Source organism: Pezoporus wallicus, unplaced genomic scaffold (genome assembly GCF_028554395.1).
Source record: "Pezoporus wallicus isolate ANWC-B61680 ecotype Strahan unplaced genomic scaffold, APGP_CSIRO_Pwel_v1 scaffold_6362, whole genome shotgun sequence".
Lineage (NCBI taxonomy): Eukaryota > Metazoa > Chordata > Aves > Psittaciformes > Psittacidae > Pezoporus > Pezoporus wallicus.
Genome location: NW_026637663.1, coordinates 2,602,069 through 2,623,541, shown reverse-complemented (window position 1 = coordinate 2,623,541; position 21,473 = coordinate 2,602,069). Strand labels below are relative to the sequence as shown.

The window sequence follows — 21,473 nt, the reverse complement described above, 5'->3', positions numbered from 1 at the left end:
TGGAGACAGTGGCTGGTTGCCACCCAGAGCCACATGCAGCACCATGTCAAGATGACGAGGCAGTGGGGTTCATCCCTCACCTGGCAGGAGTCTGTGTCTGTTGTTTGTTGACTGTGCTGTGACAGAGGAGGCAACATGTGAGGATGCTGGCCAGGACCTGTAAATGTGTGGTTTTGTTTCCTATCACCTGTGATAGTCTCTGTGGGCAATTACTAGCCCTGTTTTGGCAGTGTTAAACTACAGTACAGAATTTGTGAGCCCAACAACAGGGAATAAGCCTCAGGCTGTAGGGTGCTTCCTGATCCCAGCTAATTAGTTTTGCAGGGTATTCTTGCATCTTCTCAGCTACTTAAGCAAGCTGGTATGTGTACCTGAGGATGGGATCAGGGTGGAGCCTCTGAATACAAAAGCTTTCAATGGGATACAAACCACTAACTCTTCTGAAAGGTAAGCTCAAGTCAGCATGGTGTGAACACATGGCTTAAATCACAGCACCTAAATTCAAGCCTGTGTCCAGGCACTGTATTCAATCAAGGCTTTAATGCTTCAGTCCTCACATTCTCATCAGCTGGGAAGAAGCTGCTGAGGGGGTGGCATTGTCTGTTCCACAATTGCAAATGCAAATCTTTCTCATGATGATCATTAAATTGTAGGTGCAGGTTTCCTGCAGGCATGTTGCACCAGGCAAAACAAGGCTGGGCTCTCCAAGCATTCATTCCCTGTGTTGGTGGTGAAACAGACTTCCCCAGTGGAAATGTGATAGAGTAAGACTAATTATACCTTCTGGCTTCCAAGAACAGGACTTTATGTTAACACAACATGAGATGCAGTCTTCGCCCTAATTCACAGCCAAGAGCATTCCCCAACTGCAGTAACCGGCACAATCTTCCAGTGGCAATACTTGTATTTTCCCTTGTTGCTCACATGTCTCAAGCATACCCTTGTATCACAAGCAGATCAGCCACTTGTACTGCTCTTGGACATGGCTGTTATAGCACCACGACGAGAATTAAGTGTACTTTGAAAAGCCTTTCTTCCCATACAAAACGTTGCATAAGAATCAAAATTGTTCTGGAATGGGCACAGGTGGCCCCTCCCTTCTGGGGTCATTTCTTTCTCATATGCTAAAGCCAAGCTGTTTTTCTCAGATGAGGATTTGGAAACACTTCTGGGGAAAAGTGGGGAAGCATTTCCTTTCTGGGCCCTTGCCCCTTCTGCTCTTGGGTAACTTCACAATCTGATGGATGCAGAAGCCAGAGATGCCCTCCTGGGGCTAGGCAAAGGCCTGGGATGCCAAATCATCTGTTCGACAGCTGATTTGAGAAGAAACAGACCTTAAAATAGTATTTCTGCCATTGCATTGGCTTCAAACTCTGAGCCTTGTGTTGAATTTGACAAAGCAAAAGGAGCAGAATACGCAGTGCTAAAGTGCCTGTTGTGCCTCCTTTGTCTTCCATATTACTCCAATGTCTGCAGCTTTTTATTTCATCTCTTCTTCCTTTATGTCTGTTTCTTGATTACTTTTTTGCTCTGCCTTTTCTCTCATCGCCTATGTGCTCTGCAGCTCTCCCTTGGGGCATTAACTTCCTTCTTGTGTCAACCTGAAGTGCCATACAAGACTTGAGAGACTGGGTAAATGAATGGAAGAATGATAGAAAGGAAAAAAATTCTAAAGAACAAAGCCATGTGACTTTTTCCTTTAATTTAGTGCAGACAGAGCCCTCAAAGCACAAGTAAAACCGGTATGAAGAGCACGTATCTTCAGTTCTCCCTGCAACATCTCATCATTTCATTTCTACCCAGTGGTTCCCCACACTCACTCTTATCATAATCTGCTTCATAGGATCATGGAATTGTTAGGGTTGGAAAGGACTTTAAGATCATCTAGTTCCAACCCCCCTGCCATGGGGGGTTCCTTTCACTAGACCATGTTACCCAAGAATCTGTCCAACCTGGCCTTGCCCTCCTCTTGTCTCGCCACCAGCAGTCAAAGCTCTTTTCTCTCTACGCACCCCTTCCAAAATCACCCACTGACTCCAGGGGGCTGCCTTCACCCCCTCTTACACTGTGCTCTTTCTACCTCACATAATAAATTGGATGATTTGTTTTTGTCCAATTGTTTACATGAAGTCTTTATTTGGTACAGGTCTTCCAGGACTCAGACATACATGCAAACCAGGGGATCTCAGAAGCTTATTTGCTTTCCTAATTTGGGCAGAAAAGAAAATCTCTTTCATCTTAACCCTTTAGATCCACTGAGGAAATGTTACCTGTTTGGAGGCTTTGTGCTGGCTCTCCAGTTCCAGTGTCAACCCTGGAGCTTGTCAAAGCACACACAGTGACCTGCCTTGATTTGCCTTTTGTTCTTGCTCCCACACAGCTCTTCTACAGACCGTGGGTCATCACTAACCCACTTGGTGAGGAAGTCATGAGCTGGATTAGCTGGGGTTCCTCTTGCCACGAGCATGGGAGCTGCTACTGACCGTATGCAATTCCTCTCATGCACAACTACCCATTTTCCACCAAAATTAGCATGCTGGCATTGTTCCAGATGAAAGTAATTATTTTTAAGCATGTATTTTAAACGTTTTAATTACTGCAGCAGCTCCCATCAAAAGATCCAGCAAAGCTCACTCCTTGGCTTGACTGGGAACAGGACCCAGCCTGAAACTTGCTTGGGTCTTGACTTACATTTTTGCTCTGAAAACCTAAAGAAACTTCCTGTGAAGCACACTTTTCCCCTTCAGTTAGGAAATGACATAGTCACTTATGTCAGACATCTGATCCGAGAGTGTCAGAGCGCCTTGGCCTGGCTGACAAGATCATATCACCTCTAGCATGATAGTGCATCTGGGCTCCAAACTGATCTGGTCCTCAGAGAACTGCAGTTGCTGGACAAGCTGGGAGAAGAATGGGACGAAAATCCTGAATGCTTTCAGGAAGGAGTATGATCAGCTTAAATATGGGGGGGGGGTGTTAATGTAATAACAAGAAATTGGTCTTTGGGAAGTGACAGCTCTCTTCTAGTCCTGTGTTCCCACTTACTTCAGCACATTAATGATTTACCTCAACTTAGGGTAAAAAAAAAAAAAAAGGAAATAAAATCAGTATATTTTGTTTTGCAAATGTGCTGCTCCTGGGAATTCTGGATTCGAGCGCTGTGCCTGCAGCAGTAGTACTAGTGAAATCCGCTTATTTAACTTTAATGTATTTCATAGGTACGTCTGGGACTTTGACCAGCGGAGCCTTCAGCATCCCGTTTGCTTTGTTTTGCAAGTTCTGCAAGCAAGAGAGTTGTCTGAGAAGGAAGACAGCCATTGCCTGCAATTCCCTGGGGAGCAGAGCAGCCTTAAACAATTGCAATAGCAAGTGTACGCCCTTGTGCCCACGGTTCCTCATTCAAGGGAGCTGAAAAACATGAGAAGCTGCCACAAGGCTCATGCTGTGCCCCAGCAAGAGCAGCTGGGCGATGGCAGGTGTGGGTGCTGTCAGCATAAAAAAGGAGTCTCAGCAAATGTCTCCTGGCCTACTTTGATTACAAAAGAAGAAAAGTAATTTGAATTGCAGTACTGATTGGTTATTGTTTTACGTCAGTGACATCTTGTACTCAGATTTTTCTGAGTCTTTTTGAGTAGTGGAGTATACAAACAAGTGTTTAAACAGCATAAAGGGTTTTTGCCATTTCATTCAAACCTCAGAGATCAAGTGCACCAGAACAAAGATTTCATTCCAAACTTACTTATTTTTTCCAGTTTTCATAGTCTTATTTTTAAAGAGCAATGGTAAAGTTTTATTCTTATTTATATACTTTTAAAATGCCCCTGGGCATTTTAATTTAAAATGCCCCTGCTAGCTCTCTAAAAGCAGACTGATAAGGGGGTGCTTCGCCTTTGTTGACGGGAGATAACCCTGGACACCCTGAGAAGGTCACAGTGACAGAGCTGAGTACCCAGCCCTTCACAACACGTGCATTGAGTCTCAGGGCTCAGGGAGCACAAGCCTATGACACAACCAACCTCTCCCCTGTTCTGTGGAGTACAGAGAAGCATTGACATTAGCATACCAGTTAGATCCTTAGAGACAAATCACGATGAAATCCATGGCTCATGGAAAATGCAGCCCCTCGTCCCACAGAACACTGAAAGTTATCAGCTGTTAGTACCAGCCTCTAAAGACAGCGAGTCACTGCACAAGATTACTGAGGAAGACTTCACGGCCTTCAGTACAAGCAGATTTGGAGGGGAGGGGAAACAAGTGGTGGGTGGTGTTGTTAGAACCACAGTGTGACAGAAACAAAGCATTTTCCATTGACAAAGGCAGGTTTTGGAAAGTTAAAGTGAACTATCTGTTTTCTGCTTTTCTTTTTCAAAACAGTACCCTGTTTTTATAGTGCAAGCTCTTTGCTGCAGGCTAGGAGCTCCTCTTGTCAGCTGCTCCAGCCCCCTGGACCGTCTCTGGTCAGCTGGATGGGCTTAGTGCTGATGTTACAGATTCGAGGGTGAATGTGCAAAACCCTGAGAGAAGTGGTAACCTTCAGCGAGGAGGAAGTGATGTGCAGCTGAAGGTTGCAGAATCTCCAGTGCTTTGTGCAGCAGCAGCAGCTCTGCCTCCTGCTCAGTGTGACCCCGCCATGGGCCAGCAGCCACCAACAGTCATGGTTGATTCCTGCAGCAGTGACACTCAGTAGGGAGTGCATGTGGAGTCAGAGGTGCCAGCCAGACTGTACAAGTGTTTGGGAGTCTGAAGCTGGTGACAGGTGCCTGTGGGATTAGGAAGAGCATTAGCTGTGTTCCTGTCCCCCACCACCGAGCTCTTCTTCCTGCTAAGCTACAACATGTCAGATACTCATAAGTGCAAGCTGTGGAGCAAGAGCATCTCCCCTTCCACAGGGATGCCTCTGGCTGCAGCCAGCCCCTGGACACCCTTTGCCAAGCCCCAGCCCCAGCCCATCCCCTGGAGGCTGCCCAGCTGCTGGAGGCTGCAGGACCACAGGGGAGGCCCAGGAGCCCGGCACGTCTCCTGTGGCATCGGTTCCCATGACCCAGTGGCCCTATGGAACAATTACATCAAACTGCTTCAGTCCCGCATCCCAGGGGAGGGGGCAAGTTCTGAGCACTGCAGCCAACTGTGGGAGCCTCTGGGTTTGCAGATCCTCACATTCACGTAGAATGGCAGAGCCCATTGTACGTGTTCCATGCACAGCACAAATGAGTTCCAGAGGGTGAGTGGAAGACTGCCTGATTTGGTTACGCTGGCTGCACTTGTTAGCAAGCAGCTTGTTAAACAATGAGAAATTCTAGACAGTGTGAATTTTGGTAACCAAAAGCTGGAGGCAAAGAAGAGATTTCTAACAGCATCTAGAGCAAGCCTGGACCATGCTATGAGCTCTTTCTGATCACAACTGCCAAGGTTTATGGGACCAGTAAATTAAGTTTGTATTACTGCAAAATATGGAATGAGGATTGACAATTACTCTCCCTCTGTGTAGAAACACAGGTGAATATCAGGGGTGTCAATGGGTTGGACCAGGTCCAAACTTAAAAATACTGTAGGATTTCCTCAATTTGTGTGTTCCTGGGTGGTGTAAATAACCCATTTTCATGCTGTAAATAGCACTACTGGTTGTTGGTTGTTTGGCTGTTTTTTAAGTGGATGTGTTTCTGCCAGGACACCACATGTTTCTCCTGCATTGTAACCATTACCTTTTGCACTATCAGCGTTACCAGCTGATAGATATTTTGAAAGCAAGCCTATCTTAGAGCACTGACATTAGGTTCTCTGCTAACAGACTTGCTATTGCCATTTTGTTTTAAAGCTTGGCTGCAGAAAGTCTAGGTCTATGGCTTAGCACACTTGCTCCAGAAACAGAACAGTGTCAATCACTCCTGTGTGAGGAGGCCCTTGGCTGACCTACGCAGAGAGCCCCATCTCTTATCTTGCTGGTGGTGATACATCTGTCTGTTCATCTCTAAATGCTCACCTTGCTGGGGAGAAGTTGCAAGAGGATTTGACTACTTGCCTGATAGGATGCCAATGGGAAAGACACTTGAATCCTCCCATGCTGAGGATCCAGGTCTTGTTCCCCTGCCCAAGCTGCATGGGAGCACTTCGGTGTGCAGTACCTTGCTTCACAGCGAGCAGCCCTTGCCCAAGTACTCCTCAGAGCTGCGAGTGCCCCATGCTCTTTCCCTGAAGGGGAGCCCGAAGGCACTCACATGGTGATTGAAGTACTGTTTTTGTTAAAACCACGAACTTCAACAAGGTAGGTTTTGCAGCAAGAGAAAGCACAGATGAGCTGGGTGAGAGACACTGAGCATAACCTTTCCCTCATCCCCCAGGCATCCCAGCATTACAACTTTTCTCCACTTTTCATGGCCTTCTATTTTGCAGTGAATTCACAGCTCCTCAGGGACCTCTGGCAGAAAAGCTTCCCTTCCATGACCTCTGCCTGCACGTGTTCTCCTTCCAGTCTCCATCCTTGCTGAGCCTCTGCTTTCTGCCTGCCCCAGTTTGTGCCCTGCAATCACCGTCTTCTGCCCTGAGAGCTCCACATGTCTCTAGGGTTAAGGCACAGATAAGGTCCTTTAAGCATAAGGAGTGTTTGAAGAAATAATGGCTACAACATTTGATGCACTGCCCCCTCAATTAATCCTCCAGGAGGGGTTCTCCAGTGGTGGGGATCACAGCAACCAGTGGAGAGGGGCTGCTGGGAAAAGCCATAGGAAAAAGGGATATAAAACCAGAAAATAAAAGTCAGATCTACTGCTGCACATGGAGAACAGCACAGACATGTGTTGAGAGAGCAGTTGTAGAGCAGGGTTTTCCCATGTTTAGGGCATACCCTTCATCAGCACACAAAGGTCTGAATCAGCTGTGGTGCTGCAATACAGCTGAAGGCATTTTGGCTTGTCAGGCTACCTAGTGTCAAGGGAGTGAGTGATACAAGCACTTGGCACCAGGCTGTTTCACTCAATTCATCCTGCAAGACATTTGCAACCTCACCATTCCAAGATACACCAAGGTTTTAATCTATGATGTGTTATGAATGAATGCATAATATTAAGAAGAATCATTGATTCACACTGTTGGAAAGCATAGGAGTATATGAAATTTTCTTCTATATAAAGAGCACACTGTGACTTTTAAGAGAGTTAAATCCTGCTCTCCTCCAGTGCCAGTGTGTATCTGCCATATCAGCATTGAAGCCACGAGAAGCAAAAATGAAGGAATATTTAAGATAGCATTGCCTTTTCCCTGCCTTCTCCCCAGAGCAGAGATGTTCTCTCAAGCCCCACATATTTAATCTTGAACACATCAAATAAAAACCAATGTATTAAAAATCTAATTGTTTTTGGAATAGATATATTGTGATCTGCAGCGCTCCATCTGCAGGGATATACTTTCAATACCTTCACAACGTGAATTCTAACATCTTGTTTCCTTGAGGGTTAGAATTATCCTTTAAAGCCTTGCAGCTAAAGTACGAGTGTCTCACAGTGCTGAGAAGCAGGTGTGCTGTAACTGCTGTGAGGGACTTGGCTGTGGTTTTATCATTGTCTTAGGTTTGATTTTCTGAGCTGCCACTCAGCAACTTTAACACATCCATCTTCAGAGCCAGAGTTACAAGGCAGGCTGCACCACCGTGAGCTGGCTTCACCAGAGTCAGAAGTACCCCTTGCTTCTTGCAGAAGACACACAGGAACAAGCATAACCTGAACCACTTCTGATACTTTCAACTTCAGTTAGTAACAATTCCCTGTTCTGGAGCAGAAGCAAGAGCTGGGGTTGGAATAGCCAAATTGGCATGTTCAGGGAGACTTTACCTTGATCTGCAGACTCTCAGAGAAACTTGCAAATCTGCTCCCACAGCTAGAAGCTGCTGATAGACTAGCCCCCAGCTATCCATTTTCATAGGAATTGAGTGTAGTATGTCTGATTGATTAACTGACAGATCTCTTTAAGGTTCTGGACAGCAAGCAATCCACACAAAACACAAAAACTTGTGCTCTCCTTGACATAAAGGGAGTGTCTAATGATGCTAAAAAGACAAAAAAAAAATCATTACAAAATAAACAGGGAGCTGAAGGAACAGTGTGACAGAGAACCCCATTGCTGAAGGGGTTACTATAAAGAAATGAAAAAGCTAATCAAAAACTCAGTCACTTGTCTGGCTAGGAGCTGGCTTGTGAAATCAGAGCTGCAAGCCACAAACTGTGCAGAACCCGAGAGCTATGTCTGAAGACACACTGCCCTTTTCTCCTGGAGAGCAGCAAACAATTAGCAGTAAAGAGCACATGATCCTGGGGCACACTGCAGTACTGTGCTGCTGCGCAATACCCTGCTGCTGCTTTAAGGTGGCCTGCAGCAACTCCCATCTTACAGTCGACTAAAGGCAGATTCTACACATTAGATGATCATGGGGCCCATCCAGTTAGGTCTGACTGATGAAATCTAGGGACTACTATTTGCAAACCATGGATCAGGAAGCTGATTTTGAGAAGGAATACTAAGAAAGATTGCTGAAGATCACAGTCCCCAGCCTGACAAATACTCCAGCTCTGTCAGAGAAACTGATCAACAAAGCATGCCCCGTGGTATTTTTGGATAAAGGCTTGATCACATGCTGTGCACTGGAAGGAAACAGCAGTGTGTGCCAACTCACCTGACCTGGATGTATTATACAGATTGGAAGCTGATAAATTCCACTTACCTGTGTCTACCCTCGGCTATGCTGCCTGCCAATGAAAATACCTATGCACGACATCAACAGCACTGCAGATTATTTACTACTCCCCAGCACCTTCTCTGAGCCCCAAGAGCAGTTTCTTCATCAACTCTGCTCACTTTCATTTGGCAAACAGTGACATTTCCCCTGCTTTACAACTGAAGCTAAAATATCCTCTTTCATTTCATAACTTCCCAAACTTCATCAGAAGTGTGTTTTATGCAGCAGCACAAGCACTGGAAACAAACTGGGGTTATGAATAGCTGTCAAGAACCCACAGAGGATCAAAATAAATTAGTTATTGAAAGAAGCATATCTCCTTCTTCAGGGAGGACTATACTTTGAAAAAATGAAAAAATACAACAAATTGGAAACCAGCACATCCTCTTTGAAAACACATTTCCAAGAAAGCGATTAAAACCACTACTGATAGCTTTTCTTTAATCATAATTTATTGAATGAAGTGAAACAAAACAAACCATAGACAAACAAGAAGTTCCTCATGTCACATCTGTAAGGCTTTAGAACAAGCAGCGAGGAGCTCCTCCAAGTACAAAGGCCAAGAGAGACCACAGTGCCACAACACCAGAGACTCTAAAGGGCAAGAATAATAAAATGCTGTTAGGCTACTTGTACTTAGGGTTTAATTTTGTTCTTACTAAGCAGTGAGATTGTTTTCCAAACTGTGTCAGGCCAGAAGTTCACCCTGCATGACCACTGCTGTCACCACCTCACGAGAGGGGTGCACTTGAAATCTAGAATCCTCTCCTACTACTGAACTGTCAACTCTGCTGTAAAAAAGGAAAACCACATCCATCCCACCCCTGGGAGACTCTGCCTCTCTCTCCTCAAGCTTCTTAGAGCCAGCACTACAACTACAGATCATTAGATAACCCTCTGTCCATAATGACAGCACACACAATTTTGTGCTATCTATGGGGTAACATTCCCCAGTTAATCTGGATGAGGAAGTGCAGTTGCCCAGGGCTGAAAGCTCACAAGTCAGCCAGCAAACCTGCTCCTGAACCCCTTGTTCTCCTGGGAGGCTGCCAGAAGAATACTGCACAAGAGCGCAGGCTGCTGCTGTGCCAGGGCCAGGCACGCCAAAAGGAATACTTTTCCCCTCCCGGTTGCTGCGGTGTCCGTTACTCACTGCAGCAGGCAGTTCACGCCCGGAGAGTGCCTCCAGTGGCGATAGACGGAAATCCGCAGGTGAGGGTGATGTTTGTAATCTCGCAGAACAAGCCTGACTCTGGAATGAAAGCAGATGTGATGAGCCGAAGCTTGCAAGCTGCTTATAACATCCCACAGCTCAGGACGGGAATCTCTTAGAGTTGTCACAACAGAGGGAGGGTGGGATGAAGGTTTGTATGAGAGGCTCAAGGGACAAAATAAGACTTTCCAGTCACTTACTGCTTAAATTTATCAGAAAGCAGAAGAAATTGGTTCTTTGAAAGCCACCTGACATCAAAGCGACAAAGAGCTTTGAACTCCTGGTAAATCTGCCTTTCGTTCAGCCCTGGCCAGCCTTGGACACGGACAACCAGGAGAGGGGGATGGTGGCAGGGAACATCTTCCCCGGAAAAATTCTGGAAAATGGACAATACTAAGACATACCTGAGTTCAGAAATACTACAGAAGCACTACTGATATAAACAGGGAATATGTAAAACATGGCACATAAATAAGACAGGTTCTACAACACAGCTGCTGCTGTTGTAAGATAATGTTTCTTTTGTCTCGGGATTCTTTTAAACATCAGTCATAAAAGCAAACAGTCACCATTAATGAGAACCCACAAGAGAATCAGCAAAGTAAGCTGACTAATGCCATCTTACATGATAGCAATATAAATACATTTCACAAAGCTGAAATTCAGCTCATTTGCCACTTTGAAAGGTCAGTTGTGTCACTTGTATGATAACTTCTGCCAAAGTGGGCCCAGGCACTGGAGGATTTTTCCCCTCTAATGAAGCCACCAACTAGGCTACTGACCTACGCACCCCCCAAACCAGTCACAGACCTGCCATTCATACGCACAATGCTTGAAACACCACCTCGGATGAAATTCACTTTGTTCAGGTACCCGGCTAACACAGAGAGATACTGAGGGAAAGAGAGATCAGCCTCCACTGCACCGCTACATCAGAAAACAAAATGGAACAGAGGTTTGTATCCCCAGTGCTGCACAGCATCTCTGGAGCAAGAGCTCCCAAAGCAGCTCTTTAACTAGTGACAAAACAGGTGTTTCAGATCATGGGATCCCATACAGAAGTCAAAAAGCTGCAAGCAAAGGGAAGGGATTTGAAAAGTTGCCTCTTAGGAATTTAACCGAAGGCACTGAATCACATAGATATCAAAAATGGAAACTAACGGAAAATGATTTGACCCTTACCCAAGTGAACTGGAGACAGCCAGTTCAAGGGTAAAGGGGTTACAGTGCCATTTCCCAACCTCCGCACCACCACATGACCCCTGATTTAATTTTTAAAATGTCAGCTTTGACATAAAGCTACTACTTTCAGATATATAAAATAAAAATCTAATTAGGACAGTGACATTTCCAGTAACACTTTCTCTCATCCAAAAGGAAAGCCAGCCTTCAAAACAAAAAGTCAGCCAGAGCGAACTGACGGCTCTTTCCCGTAGGACCCATCCATGTAACGCAATTTTCAAACATCACTCACTCTGTGGATGTGCACTGTAGCAAATGGGCTGACTTCAGAAGAACTAGGAGGAGGAATAATGAGGTGGCATTAGAACAAAGCTAGAGAAACATAACTAAACAAACAGCTAAAACTCACTTCAGCGCAGCTAATTTACTAAGAGCAACAGACTCTCTATAAACAAACATTTCTTAGCATGCAATGGAGCTGCAGAGCAGGAAAGGTATTTCCGAGTCCCAACACAAACTGAAGAGGTGTTGAAGAGGCATTTTACCTGAACCACAGAGAAATGCATCATAGCCTGCCTCATGAGGTGATTTCTTCTCAGCTGTAAGTGCCAAAAAAACCCAAAAAGAGTAAATACCTTTAGCACGCTGTGGAAACTGCCCCACTGCAGAGTCCTAACATTCATAAGATCCACTGTTTGGTTTTGGAGTTGCGTCCTCCTATCCTCAGCTCTGTTTCCTTCCTCACCTTGAGACCTTTAGACCCTATAGAAAGTCTATGCTTCTACCATGCATTTTAAAGTTATACCAACAAAAACACAGCAGTTACATGAATGCCTGAAAAGCTTAGCAAGATGCACGAGAAACTTTTATGACGATCTAAACTAAATTGTGTTGCATGTGTTATCAATGCCATAGAAAGCATTTCAAAACACAAGGAGGCCTTGTGCTGCCATAAGAAGTCAAGAAATGCCTGCCTTGCAGGCAGTATCACACCATGTACTGAACACAATCTCCCGCACACACAGCACCACTAATGCTGCACACGAGCCGCAGCCACCGAGCTCCTGTGACTTCCCTGCCATTAACGCCCACTATTGTCCATTCTAGGACTACTGTTTTCAACCTCCCCTCACCCCTTAGAAGGGCTATCGATGCTTCACATCTACACGTCAGGCTCAGTTCAGCCCAACTTAGTGTAAATCCTATGCTAGCAGGACCATGGAAGCCTGCCCCACATTACCCTTGGCAGCTACCAGGGATACACAGAACACTTTGTGAGCCCAGGCTTTGGGTCTGGACAAAAATGTGTATGTGCAAATTCAGGGAGACATACTGGCACTCACTCATGGTTTGCATGTGAACATCCAGAGTGTAAAACAAACCCCTTTTTAGCTACCTGATTTTGAAGACTTGCTTAAAAACATACCATATCTTGAGCAGTCACTTGCAAGAGCTATCTCAGGGCACACTGAATCCTTGGGATTTAGGTTGCTGCTGAAGACAAGTGGATGTGTAAGATATTTTTCTTTCTTCAGTATGTTAGAGACAAGTTAGCGTTCTCTAATGAGCCGCGGCTTCATTTCAGGAAAAGCTACTGAAGACTTTAAAAGGGACTTTGTTAGCATTCTGTGAAAAGGCTAAAAGATACTTAGATGAATAGTATCTACCCGATACTATAGATACTGATAATAGTATCTATCCTGAAAACTAATTCCTAAACATTTCCTCACTCTTTTCCCACAGTCAGATCTTCTAAGCAGCAAATATGCTGCAACTGCATGCAAAAAAAAAAAAAAAAAAAAAAAAAAGGAAAACTCCAAGGAAAGGGATTAAGTAGATGGTCATGTTTGAATGGGGAACTCTGGAAGATAGATTAATAAACAGATATCCACGGAATGACTGAAATAAAGAACAAGCAAGCATAAGACCTCTGAGACTCTTCAGTCTGAAAACAAATACACACAAACACAAAAAAAAACAAACCCACAAACCAACCTCAGAATCACAGTACTTTTTTCATAAGCACTAATTTTACATCTCCTTCTTAGGAGTAAACAGGCAAAATTAGAGAGATCTCTACCACATCACAGCTAAACTCATGAAATACGCCATCTACTATTGTGCTGCATTTGAACATTGTATTTAGTTACTGCTTTGGGATCAGTGCAGCCCTTTCTTGGGAGCTGGCATTTGAAATTGGGGTGTATTTTCACAGAGAACTGAAACTCACTCATTTCATTTCATAACACAACATAAGCAACATCCAGCACCAAAGTTGTATGTAAGGATATCTGCAAGGCAAACTTGTGACCAATGAGTTAATGGTGGTATGATACCAAAAGTGACTTAGAACAAATAATTTACTCCACAATTACTTTATAAGAAAAGATGTGCAAATATTTTGCTTTTAAATTTAGAAAAACAAGAAACCAGCTGAAAAACATGTGGGAGGAGGGAAAGTATGAACATGTGAAATTACTGACCTAGAAATATCTTTCCCAAGAAAACAAAGGGTTTGCTGAAGGCCTTATAGCCCACCACTTACCTGCACAAAACTGTATACACCTCCATAAGACTAGATACCCGAGGAAACTGACATTTCTGTAAGAGAAGAACATGTTAGAAAACCAATCAAGACAGACCTCGTAGTAAGTGAGCTCATTTACTGTTATTGCCAATTCATCAAATGAGATCTAAAAATCAGAATGTCTCAGGGCAACAGAGAACAGTTCTGTAACCACAGGACACTAAGAAAAGACATCCTCTCTTCTGGGTGAAAGACAAGCTTTAGTTCCAAACCAAAAGACTTTCCATCTCACCTTCCATATGGATTTTGTTACAGTCTTGGTGTCTATTAGGATGGGAAACAGGTTGTGAATGTTCCTTTTAAACTCCACATAGCTTTCTGAAAGCAAAACACGTGGAGAAAGACATCATAAAAAACTGGGGAAAAGCCAATGGCATTGCAAATGAATAAGAGAGGTGAAGTCAGAGGAACAGTGCATCACTCCAGCAGTAAAGAGCTCAGAAGAGGCAACTAGTGCTGCTGCTTGCTAAGTGCTGGGGGTGGCTGGGGTGAGGAGTGGCTATTGTGCTTACTGTCCCATCCCCCCTGCAAAGCCTAGGGAGAGCAGCTATGTGCAGCATTACCTGGAAGAGGCTTGTAGAACTTGTCATGAAGATGCATAAGGTCCATGAGCATGTTGTGTCCCACCAGAGGCTACAGGAAAAACAAACATAACAGCCCATTGGAGCATATTTTTGAAGAGAGCTCTGAGATAACCAACTTTAGACATGCTCAGCAGGCTGCAATGCTCACAGGACTACTGCTTTCAGGAGACCAGACCTGTGGACTCTCTGAGGAGGGTGTTTGTTCAGCAGCATTCTATTTTCAGTGGATGCAAGGAGCTAGGTGGATTCTCAGTTCAGCTGAGCACTGGTAAAATCTTCCATCAATCAGATTTATAGGCTCACTCACAAGGGCAGGTACAGCCTATGCACATCATCCGTAGTCTCCTGAAGCTGAAATTCATTTAATAATCTCCATACAGAACATAACAATTGCCACATGTAATCACACCAATGGTCCAGTAAACTAATCTGTCACATGCTGAAAAGCATAACTTGCCCAAAAGGCAAGAATCTGCTCAAGTTTCTTCGATGGTGACTCATGCTGTGTAACACAAGGATTTTTAACATTGCAGACTCCTGCATTTTCTCAAGTGAAGTGAGAACCACATTGAAGAATGGGTTCTGGCTCCCTCTACCCTGGCTGCAGGACGAGTAGAAAAGTAATGGGGAAATCTAGTGTTTGGATCCACAATTATGAGCATGCTTTTGGAGTGGGATCTGGTCAGTAAGATGTAGTGTTTAATAGTCATTTTTTTCCTCAACATGACTGCAATCTAAGAATTCATCTCGGTTTTACTGACAAGAGAATGATCACACTGAATTACTTGAGTCATTTAATACAAATTACTACTTTATCTTCTATCATCCTTCTACATCCACCAAAAATGGAGCTAAAAAGTGACAACAGGGATAAGCCATTTTACCTTCTTGGCTTGAACAAGTATCTGGAAGAGGTTGGTGAAGCCCCGGGCAGACAGGAGAATGAGCTCCTTCTGGCAGCAGTCATAAGGATTGTTCTCCAGAAGCTGACGATGCTGGGGACTCACTTTTTTCACCATTACCTGAAAAGAGCAGCCATTGGGTATTTCAGCCTAGTGTCAGCTAGTTGCATGTACACTGCTTACTGGCATTCAGTAATGCTGAGGACAGATTCAGCTTCCAGGCTACACAGAATGAAGAAACAGTGCATCTCCTGGGACCTCAGGACTGTCCCACTTCTCATCCATATGGAGATCATACAGGGGTGCTCCAGCAATAAAAAGGGTGTCTTATCAATGCTTCTCTTTTTAGGAGGATGGTTCCTACCACAGGTTGTTCTGGAGCACAACTAATAAAATTCAGTTTAACTTGACACCTATGCGGTAAGTTCATGGCACAAAACCCAGAAATGAACAGCAATCAAAAAACAAACCAAGTCTCCAAAGGCTTATGCTTCAGGTGAGAAAGCTGGGTAAACCTGTCACTCTGCTGACACTGGTGACCAGACAAAGATAATGTTATTGTAAGCAACTGCCTGGTATCATACTCACACTATATTTTGAGAAGTCCACAGCCATAGGTTTAATTCAGAAAATATTGCACCAAACATAAGATAGCAATAGACAATAGCAAAACAGCAAGCCATGCAACAGACTTTCCAAAAGTCTTCAAAGCAACTACATGGCAGAAGGCAGCAAAAGGAAAACCACAATAAAAGGCTAAAACCTGTACATTCTTGTGGAGGTATTGAAGGAGAGATCTAACAAAGTCTGGAGGCACAGAGAGGGTCCCTCCAGGAGTGCCTTAAGGCCAAGTACTTCTAGCTCAAGGCATTTTGTGGCTACAGGACAAACAGATACCAAAGTTACTGTTTTCTGGAACCCTCTTCTTGGGATCACACAATCAACATTCCAAGACATTCCTTAGTCATTGTTCTCTCCTTCTCCTGCACCTTATTAAAAGCACAAGCAACATTTCAGAGTCCCTGCAAGAATGCCAGTCCTATCAGTCTGGATAGGAACCATCTTTCCAAAAGGTACACACACATTTCCATCTCACCTTCTTGATTCCAAGAGGCTGTGTCCAAACATTTTGGAGAGCCTGTCTCAGAACCAGCTGAACTTCAAGCATCTGATAGCCTGAAACCAAAGGAAAACAAAAAATGCCCAGTGAGAATTTCAGAAATACCTCAGCTCCACTATCATGCTCCAGAAAGCTAGCACAGGTGGCAAGTAGCCTGTTTATTCCCACTGGCATACATATTTCACCATGAAGCTCCTGTTGCTCTACCTATGAGGAAACTAACCTTGAAGGGAGACCTGCCTTTCCCTTCTCCAAAGCTAAGGCAGCAAACAAAAACCAGATCACCCAGGATTTAAAACAAAGTTGTCCTGATTCAGAGCAATTACAAATCCTCCAGTTGCTGCTCTGCAGAAGCACAACATGGAAGTTACCACAAAGCATGCTCCAAGCACCTAGACATCCACTGCCACTACAGAAAGAACCAATGTCCCAACGGAGCAGAAAAGCAGAGCCCAGAATGCCTGGCAGGAACTGAGGTGTAGACAGGGGCACAAGAGATGTAAAGGCAGGATGAGCACTGGTGCCTTCCCTCTCAACAGAGCAGTTTAACAGAACAGGCAACAAAGGACAGTAGCAGCGCCAGGGGTTCAGAAGAAGTGATGAAGCCACTCAGAGCCCACAGGTGCCTAAGGGAGGCACCCTGTTTCATACCACTCAGATCTTGCAGAATCATAGTCTCTTCTTCCTCTGCTTTAGCTATCCAACAGGTCACTTCATCAATAGCTTTCTTCAGCACATCCCTGTCCAGGGCACTAGAGCAGGACCAGGAGGAAAGAGGCATAGTTTGAGAAAAAACTCTTTACAGACAGAGCCTTGTACCTTGCTGTGGGAATGCAAAAGCATCATTTAACAACAGTCATCCGAATTCTCCAGACTGTATCCTGTGATCTCAATTTTCCTTCAGAGGGACCACAACATGCTGAAACAGCTACAGCAAGGCATTTGGACCAATAGCCTTTAATATTTCTACAAAAGGTGATTTGAGTGAAGGTGAACTGCCAACACAGTACTGAGGAGCCACCTCTCTGAGTGGCACTCACCTGCTCACTTTCCTGCTACCCTCTAAGAGATGCTGGTGAAGGATCTTCTCTTGTGCCTCATTCATATACGGGATTCCATCTTTGAGGAACTGAAGGGTGGAAAAAATTCCAGGTTGGTTACTCTCCCCTTTACTTTCTTGTAGTAAATTAGAGAATAGCAGGTGAGCCAGGTCCAAAACTGGCATACACTTGGGTGATGCAGATGTTCCTCATTCTCAGACTATCCTCTCCAAAAATACAAACTGTAGGTAATCAGCTGCATTCTTACATAAAGGAACACATATTTATTTATGGAGGGAAGGATTTTTGTTAACTGTAATCATTCTTTTCTGCTCTGCTTTTACCTTTCCTTTAACGAGATGCTTCAAGTGTTGAAATACCACAATACTTCCTGTCCAAAACTGCTAAACATTGCTCTTACGTGATGACACGGTCTAAATTTTATGGAAAATGTGGCAATACCTAAAAAGCAGATAAACCACGACTTCCCTATCTTCAGTGCTAGTAAAGACTCCCCCTGAAGTAAGTTTAGTAAGTCTCCAGATCACCAGAGACAAGTTTTCTTTTTTTGAGGTGGGGAGATGTCTTAGCCTGACAAAGATGAGGTTATTGCCTATATGGCAGTTCAGGAAAATCAGCACATACTCTCCCTGTTGATAATGAACCTACCCATGCATTCATACTTTAGCAAGATCCCATTTACTCCAGAAATGCAGCATTTAGGGATATTAATCTTAATTTCTCCTGTAATCGCACAGACGTCCTCTGTTCTAGATTTCTGGCAGAGAGATTACATACCTTATTATAGTCAAAGCCATAATGAGACAGGAACTGAATGCTAGATGCAGAGAGGGTAAATTCAACATCCATAACCCCCCATGTTGAGGGAAAGAGAAAGAAGTTGTATGAATGCACCACATACCTACAATGAAAAGAAAAATCTCTCTAGAAAATTGTTACTGGAAATAACTCCTCCCAAGAGAGAGAATAAAATCTCAACTGCACTGTCTTCATTGTAACAGAAAACTGCTTTTTAACTTACTTGTTTGAACTTTCATTTGAGAATATTGCCAGCCCTGCAAGAGAGAAACCTCTGTTGAAATGACAATGTTTAGCTGGATGTCTTGGAGATTAGGTAAGGGATGTGGGGATCCCCTGATGGAGTGCATGTTTTCCATTCACTAATGGCACAGTACAAATCATGAACAGCATTAACTGCCAGGCCACTCCCCAGCTCCGTGAGAGCTGAACAGGAACAAGCTTTTAGTACTAAGTGGGAAAAGAAGTCAAGTCCGACTAAATAGCAAATAGATTGAGCAATGGATGAGGTGATTTGATGATGAAAGTCTCAAACTATGCATACACAGGTCTGTGGATCCAACTACACTACAGAAGCATTTGGAAGGAGCTAGGCACCACAAAGGACAGAAACATGGTTTTCACTACTTAGGCTTTGAGGGTTGGGTTTGTTAGTTTGCTTTTTTGGGGTTATTTCCCTATTATTCCCCAAGAAACACACTAGTGGTAGGACAAAGGGTAACACCTTTAAACTGAAAGGGTGTAGATTTAGATTAGATATTAAGAAGAAATTCTTTACTGTGAAGGTGGTGAGACGCTGGCACAGGTTGCCTCGAGAAGCTGCCCCATTCCTGGTAATGTTCAAGGCCAGGTTGGATGGGGCTCAGAGCAACCTAGTCTACTGTAAGGTGTCCCTGCCCATGGCAAGGGGTTTGGAACTGTGCAAGCTTTAAGGTGCCTTCCAACACAAACCATTCAGTGATTCTATGAAAATCTTACATATCCTAAAGCTTTGAACAATATTTTAAACAGTTTTGGAGCTGATTTCTTGACCTCTAACTGATTCTTAACTGTCAGTAACCCTCTACCACCTCTACAGGACCATTCTTGTGGGTTTGGGTTTTTTTAAATTATATTAGGAATATAGAAATACTAGCCTTCATTTTCCTCTGATAGTCTCCTTACTCATACACTATACCAAATGACACAACTTTGAACAGGAGCTGCTGTCATCTACTTCTTGCTTGCATCCTCTGTTTTAAAAGCCCTGTATTGGTGCCTGCAATCTTTAAATATTAATTTTAGACAAGTAAAAAATATATGGCCCACATGGCTTTACATTATTTACAATACTAAAAAGGTGATAATATTAAACACCAGAAGGGGGGAATGCAGCAAACAAATGCCTCTGTAAGGAGTGAATTAAGACCAGAGCTACCTGCAGGGCCTGACAGCTGGCAAAAGGCCATTTACCACTGAGAACTCAGAGCAGCACTTACCAAGCTGAGTAACGGTGAAGTGCTGCACACTCTGCTTGGCCTTCAGGTACCGCTCCACAGGGGAATCAAACAGGCTAGGAACACAACCAGAACTGGGGGAAAAGGTGTGGAAACAAGGTTTGCAACACATAGGTAGCTCACACAGAGCTAGAGCAGCAAGCATTCCCCCCATTTGAAGTCTAGCAGCTTTACCTGAGCTTGTCATTTTGCAGAGAAGCTGAATGTAAGCCAGTAAACTCCATATCAAAGGCTGTTGAGGTAGAAAGAACACACGCACATAAAAAAAAAAACCAAACCACTATACACCAAAATGAAGCATGCGTTTCACCAGAATCAGAACAAGGACCTCCAAAACACCTCTCTTCACCGTAACCTCTGCGTGAAGAAATCTCTTGCTCCCTCATCCCAGTGACAGAATGGGGTCACTCACACCACCTCCTCACCCTCTGGATTATGGCTCCGGTAACTAACACCCCAAGCCCCCCACCCAGCACCACAGAGAGGGCTCACTTTCCAACCTCTGCTGCACCGCTTTAAAACAAACAGTGCACAGCAGCGCCATTGTCTGCTGAAATACACCTCAGTACCCGCGCCCCGGGCCGGGCCAGGGCCGCTCAGAGGGGCTTGAGGGTACCGGTACGAGCCGGCAGGTCCCCTCACACCCCGGCTCACCCAGGAAGGCCGCTCGGCGAACGCGGCCCCTGAGGCGCGGCAGACTCCGCCCGAAGTCGGCCGCCCCCACGTCCATGATATTCTCCGCTCTCCCCCGCCCTAAGGGTGGCCTTAAAACAATGGGGAAGACAGCGCCCCTCGGGACCGGAGTGGCGACGAGGGGCCGGGCAGTGCGCAGGCAGCTGGCGGGGCGCGGCTACAGCGAACAGGTGGGGAGATTTGGCTGAGGAGCCGCTCCGCAGGGCCTGGCTCATAGGGAAAGCAGACATGGCTCCTGTTGGCATCCTCATCCTCCAGAACTCCAGATCGCACAAAGGCTATCGCTGTCTGTGCACTATTAGATATTATGAAACAGCACCAACTAAGGCGACTTGCTGGAGCAGGTCTAGAGAAGGACAATGAAGCTGGTGAAGGGTCTGGAGAGCAAGTGTTATGAGGAACAGGTGAGGGAACAGGGGCTGTTTAGTCTGGAGAAGGTTCAGGTGGGACCTTATCACTCTCTACACCTACCTAACAGGAGGTTGTACTGAGGTGGGGGTCAGTCTCTTCACTCAGGTAACAAGTGATAAGACAGGGGAGGCTTAGATCATGTATCAGGAACAATTTCTTTACTAAAAGAGTAGTCAGGCATTGGAACAAGCTGCCCAGGAAAGTAATGGAGTCTACAAACACTGGGCCACAGGTTGAGCTGCACCAGCCTGACTGGCTTCTGAACCCCAGTGCTGCTCCTCCGATGGGCTCACACATGCTGTGGGGATTATTCAGCCTGGATGCAACCAGGAGCTCTGCCCATCCCTCAGGGAGACAGGATTGTGGCATTGGTCTGCAGCCAAGCCAGGGGCACAGAGGGAGGGAAAGGGGCTTCTTACTCCCCACAGCTGGCATTTCTGCAGCCTCCCTCCTGGACAGATGAGGTTTAAGTTGTTAGAATCCAAGGGCAGCAAGAAAGCTGCAAAAGTAGGTTAGGAGAATTTAATCTTTTCACCAAGTTTAGCACATAACTGTATTACAGGTCTAAACAGACACATAATGAGTGCATTTTGCTAAATTAGACCAGCAGTGCACAGGAATCAAATATCTAAGCATTTGCAGAGTTCAGTTCAAGTATTAAACAATTATTAAACAGAAAATGTACTTTAAAGTCACTGAAC

The 21,473-nt window shown here is 44.7% G+C and overlaps 1 protein-coding gene across 8 annotated transcripts; it reads right to left on the bottom strand.

Annotated features, from left to right (window-relative positions):
* Window positions 1-9,155: 9,155 nt before the first annotated feature.
* On the bottom strand, window positions 9,156-20,246 carry PNLDC1 (PARN like ribonuclease domain containing exonuclease 1). Of its 8 annotated transcripts, none has more exons than XM_057406876.1 (19): window positions 20,161-20,246; window positions 19,843-19,900; window positions 19,651-19,742; window positions 18,396-18,429; window positions 18,152-18,275; window positions 17,354-17,442; window positions 16,965-17,065; window positions 16,290-16,369; window positions 15,176-15,313; window positions 14,271-14,340; window positions 13,940-14,025; window positions 13,666-13,721; window positions 12,547-12,614; window positions 11,666-11,719; window positions 11,413-11,455; window positions 10,766-10,865; window positions 10,139-10,314; window positions 9,879-9,977; window positions 9,156-9,319 (listed from the first exon to the last, which is right to left on the bottom strand). In XM_057406876.1, exons 1-19 carry the CDS (start codon window positions 20,210-20,212, stop codon window positions 9,247-9,249), a joined length of 1,593 nt encoding a protein of 530 aa, XP_057262859.1. In that variant the 5' UTR covers window positions 20,213-20,246; the 3' UTR covers window positions 9,156-9,246. The 8 variants fall into 8 exon arrangements, 7 of the variants coding, with proteins under 7 accessions (XP_057262859.1, XP_057262860.1, XP_057262861.1 ...); XM_057406877.1 differs by having other exon boundaries at window positions 19,651-19,724; XM_057406878.1 differs by having other exon boundaries at window positions 20,169-20,236.
* Window positions 20,247-21,473: the final 1,227 nt, after the last annotated feature.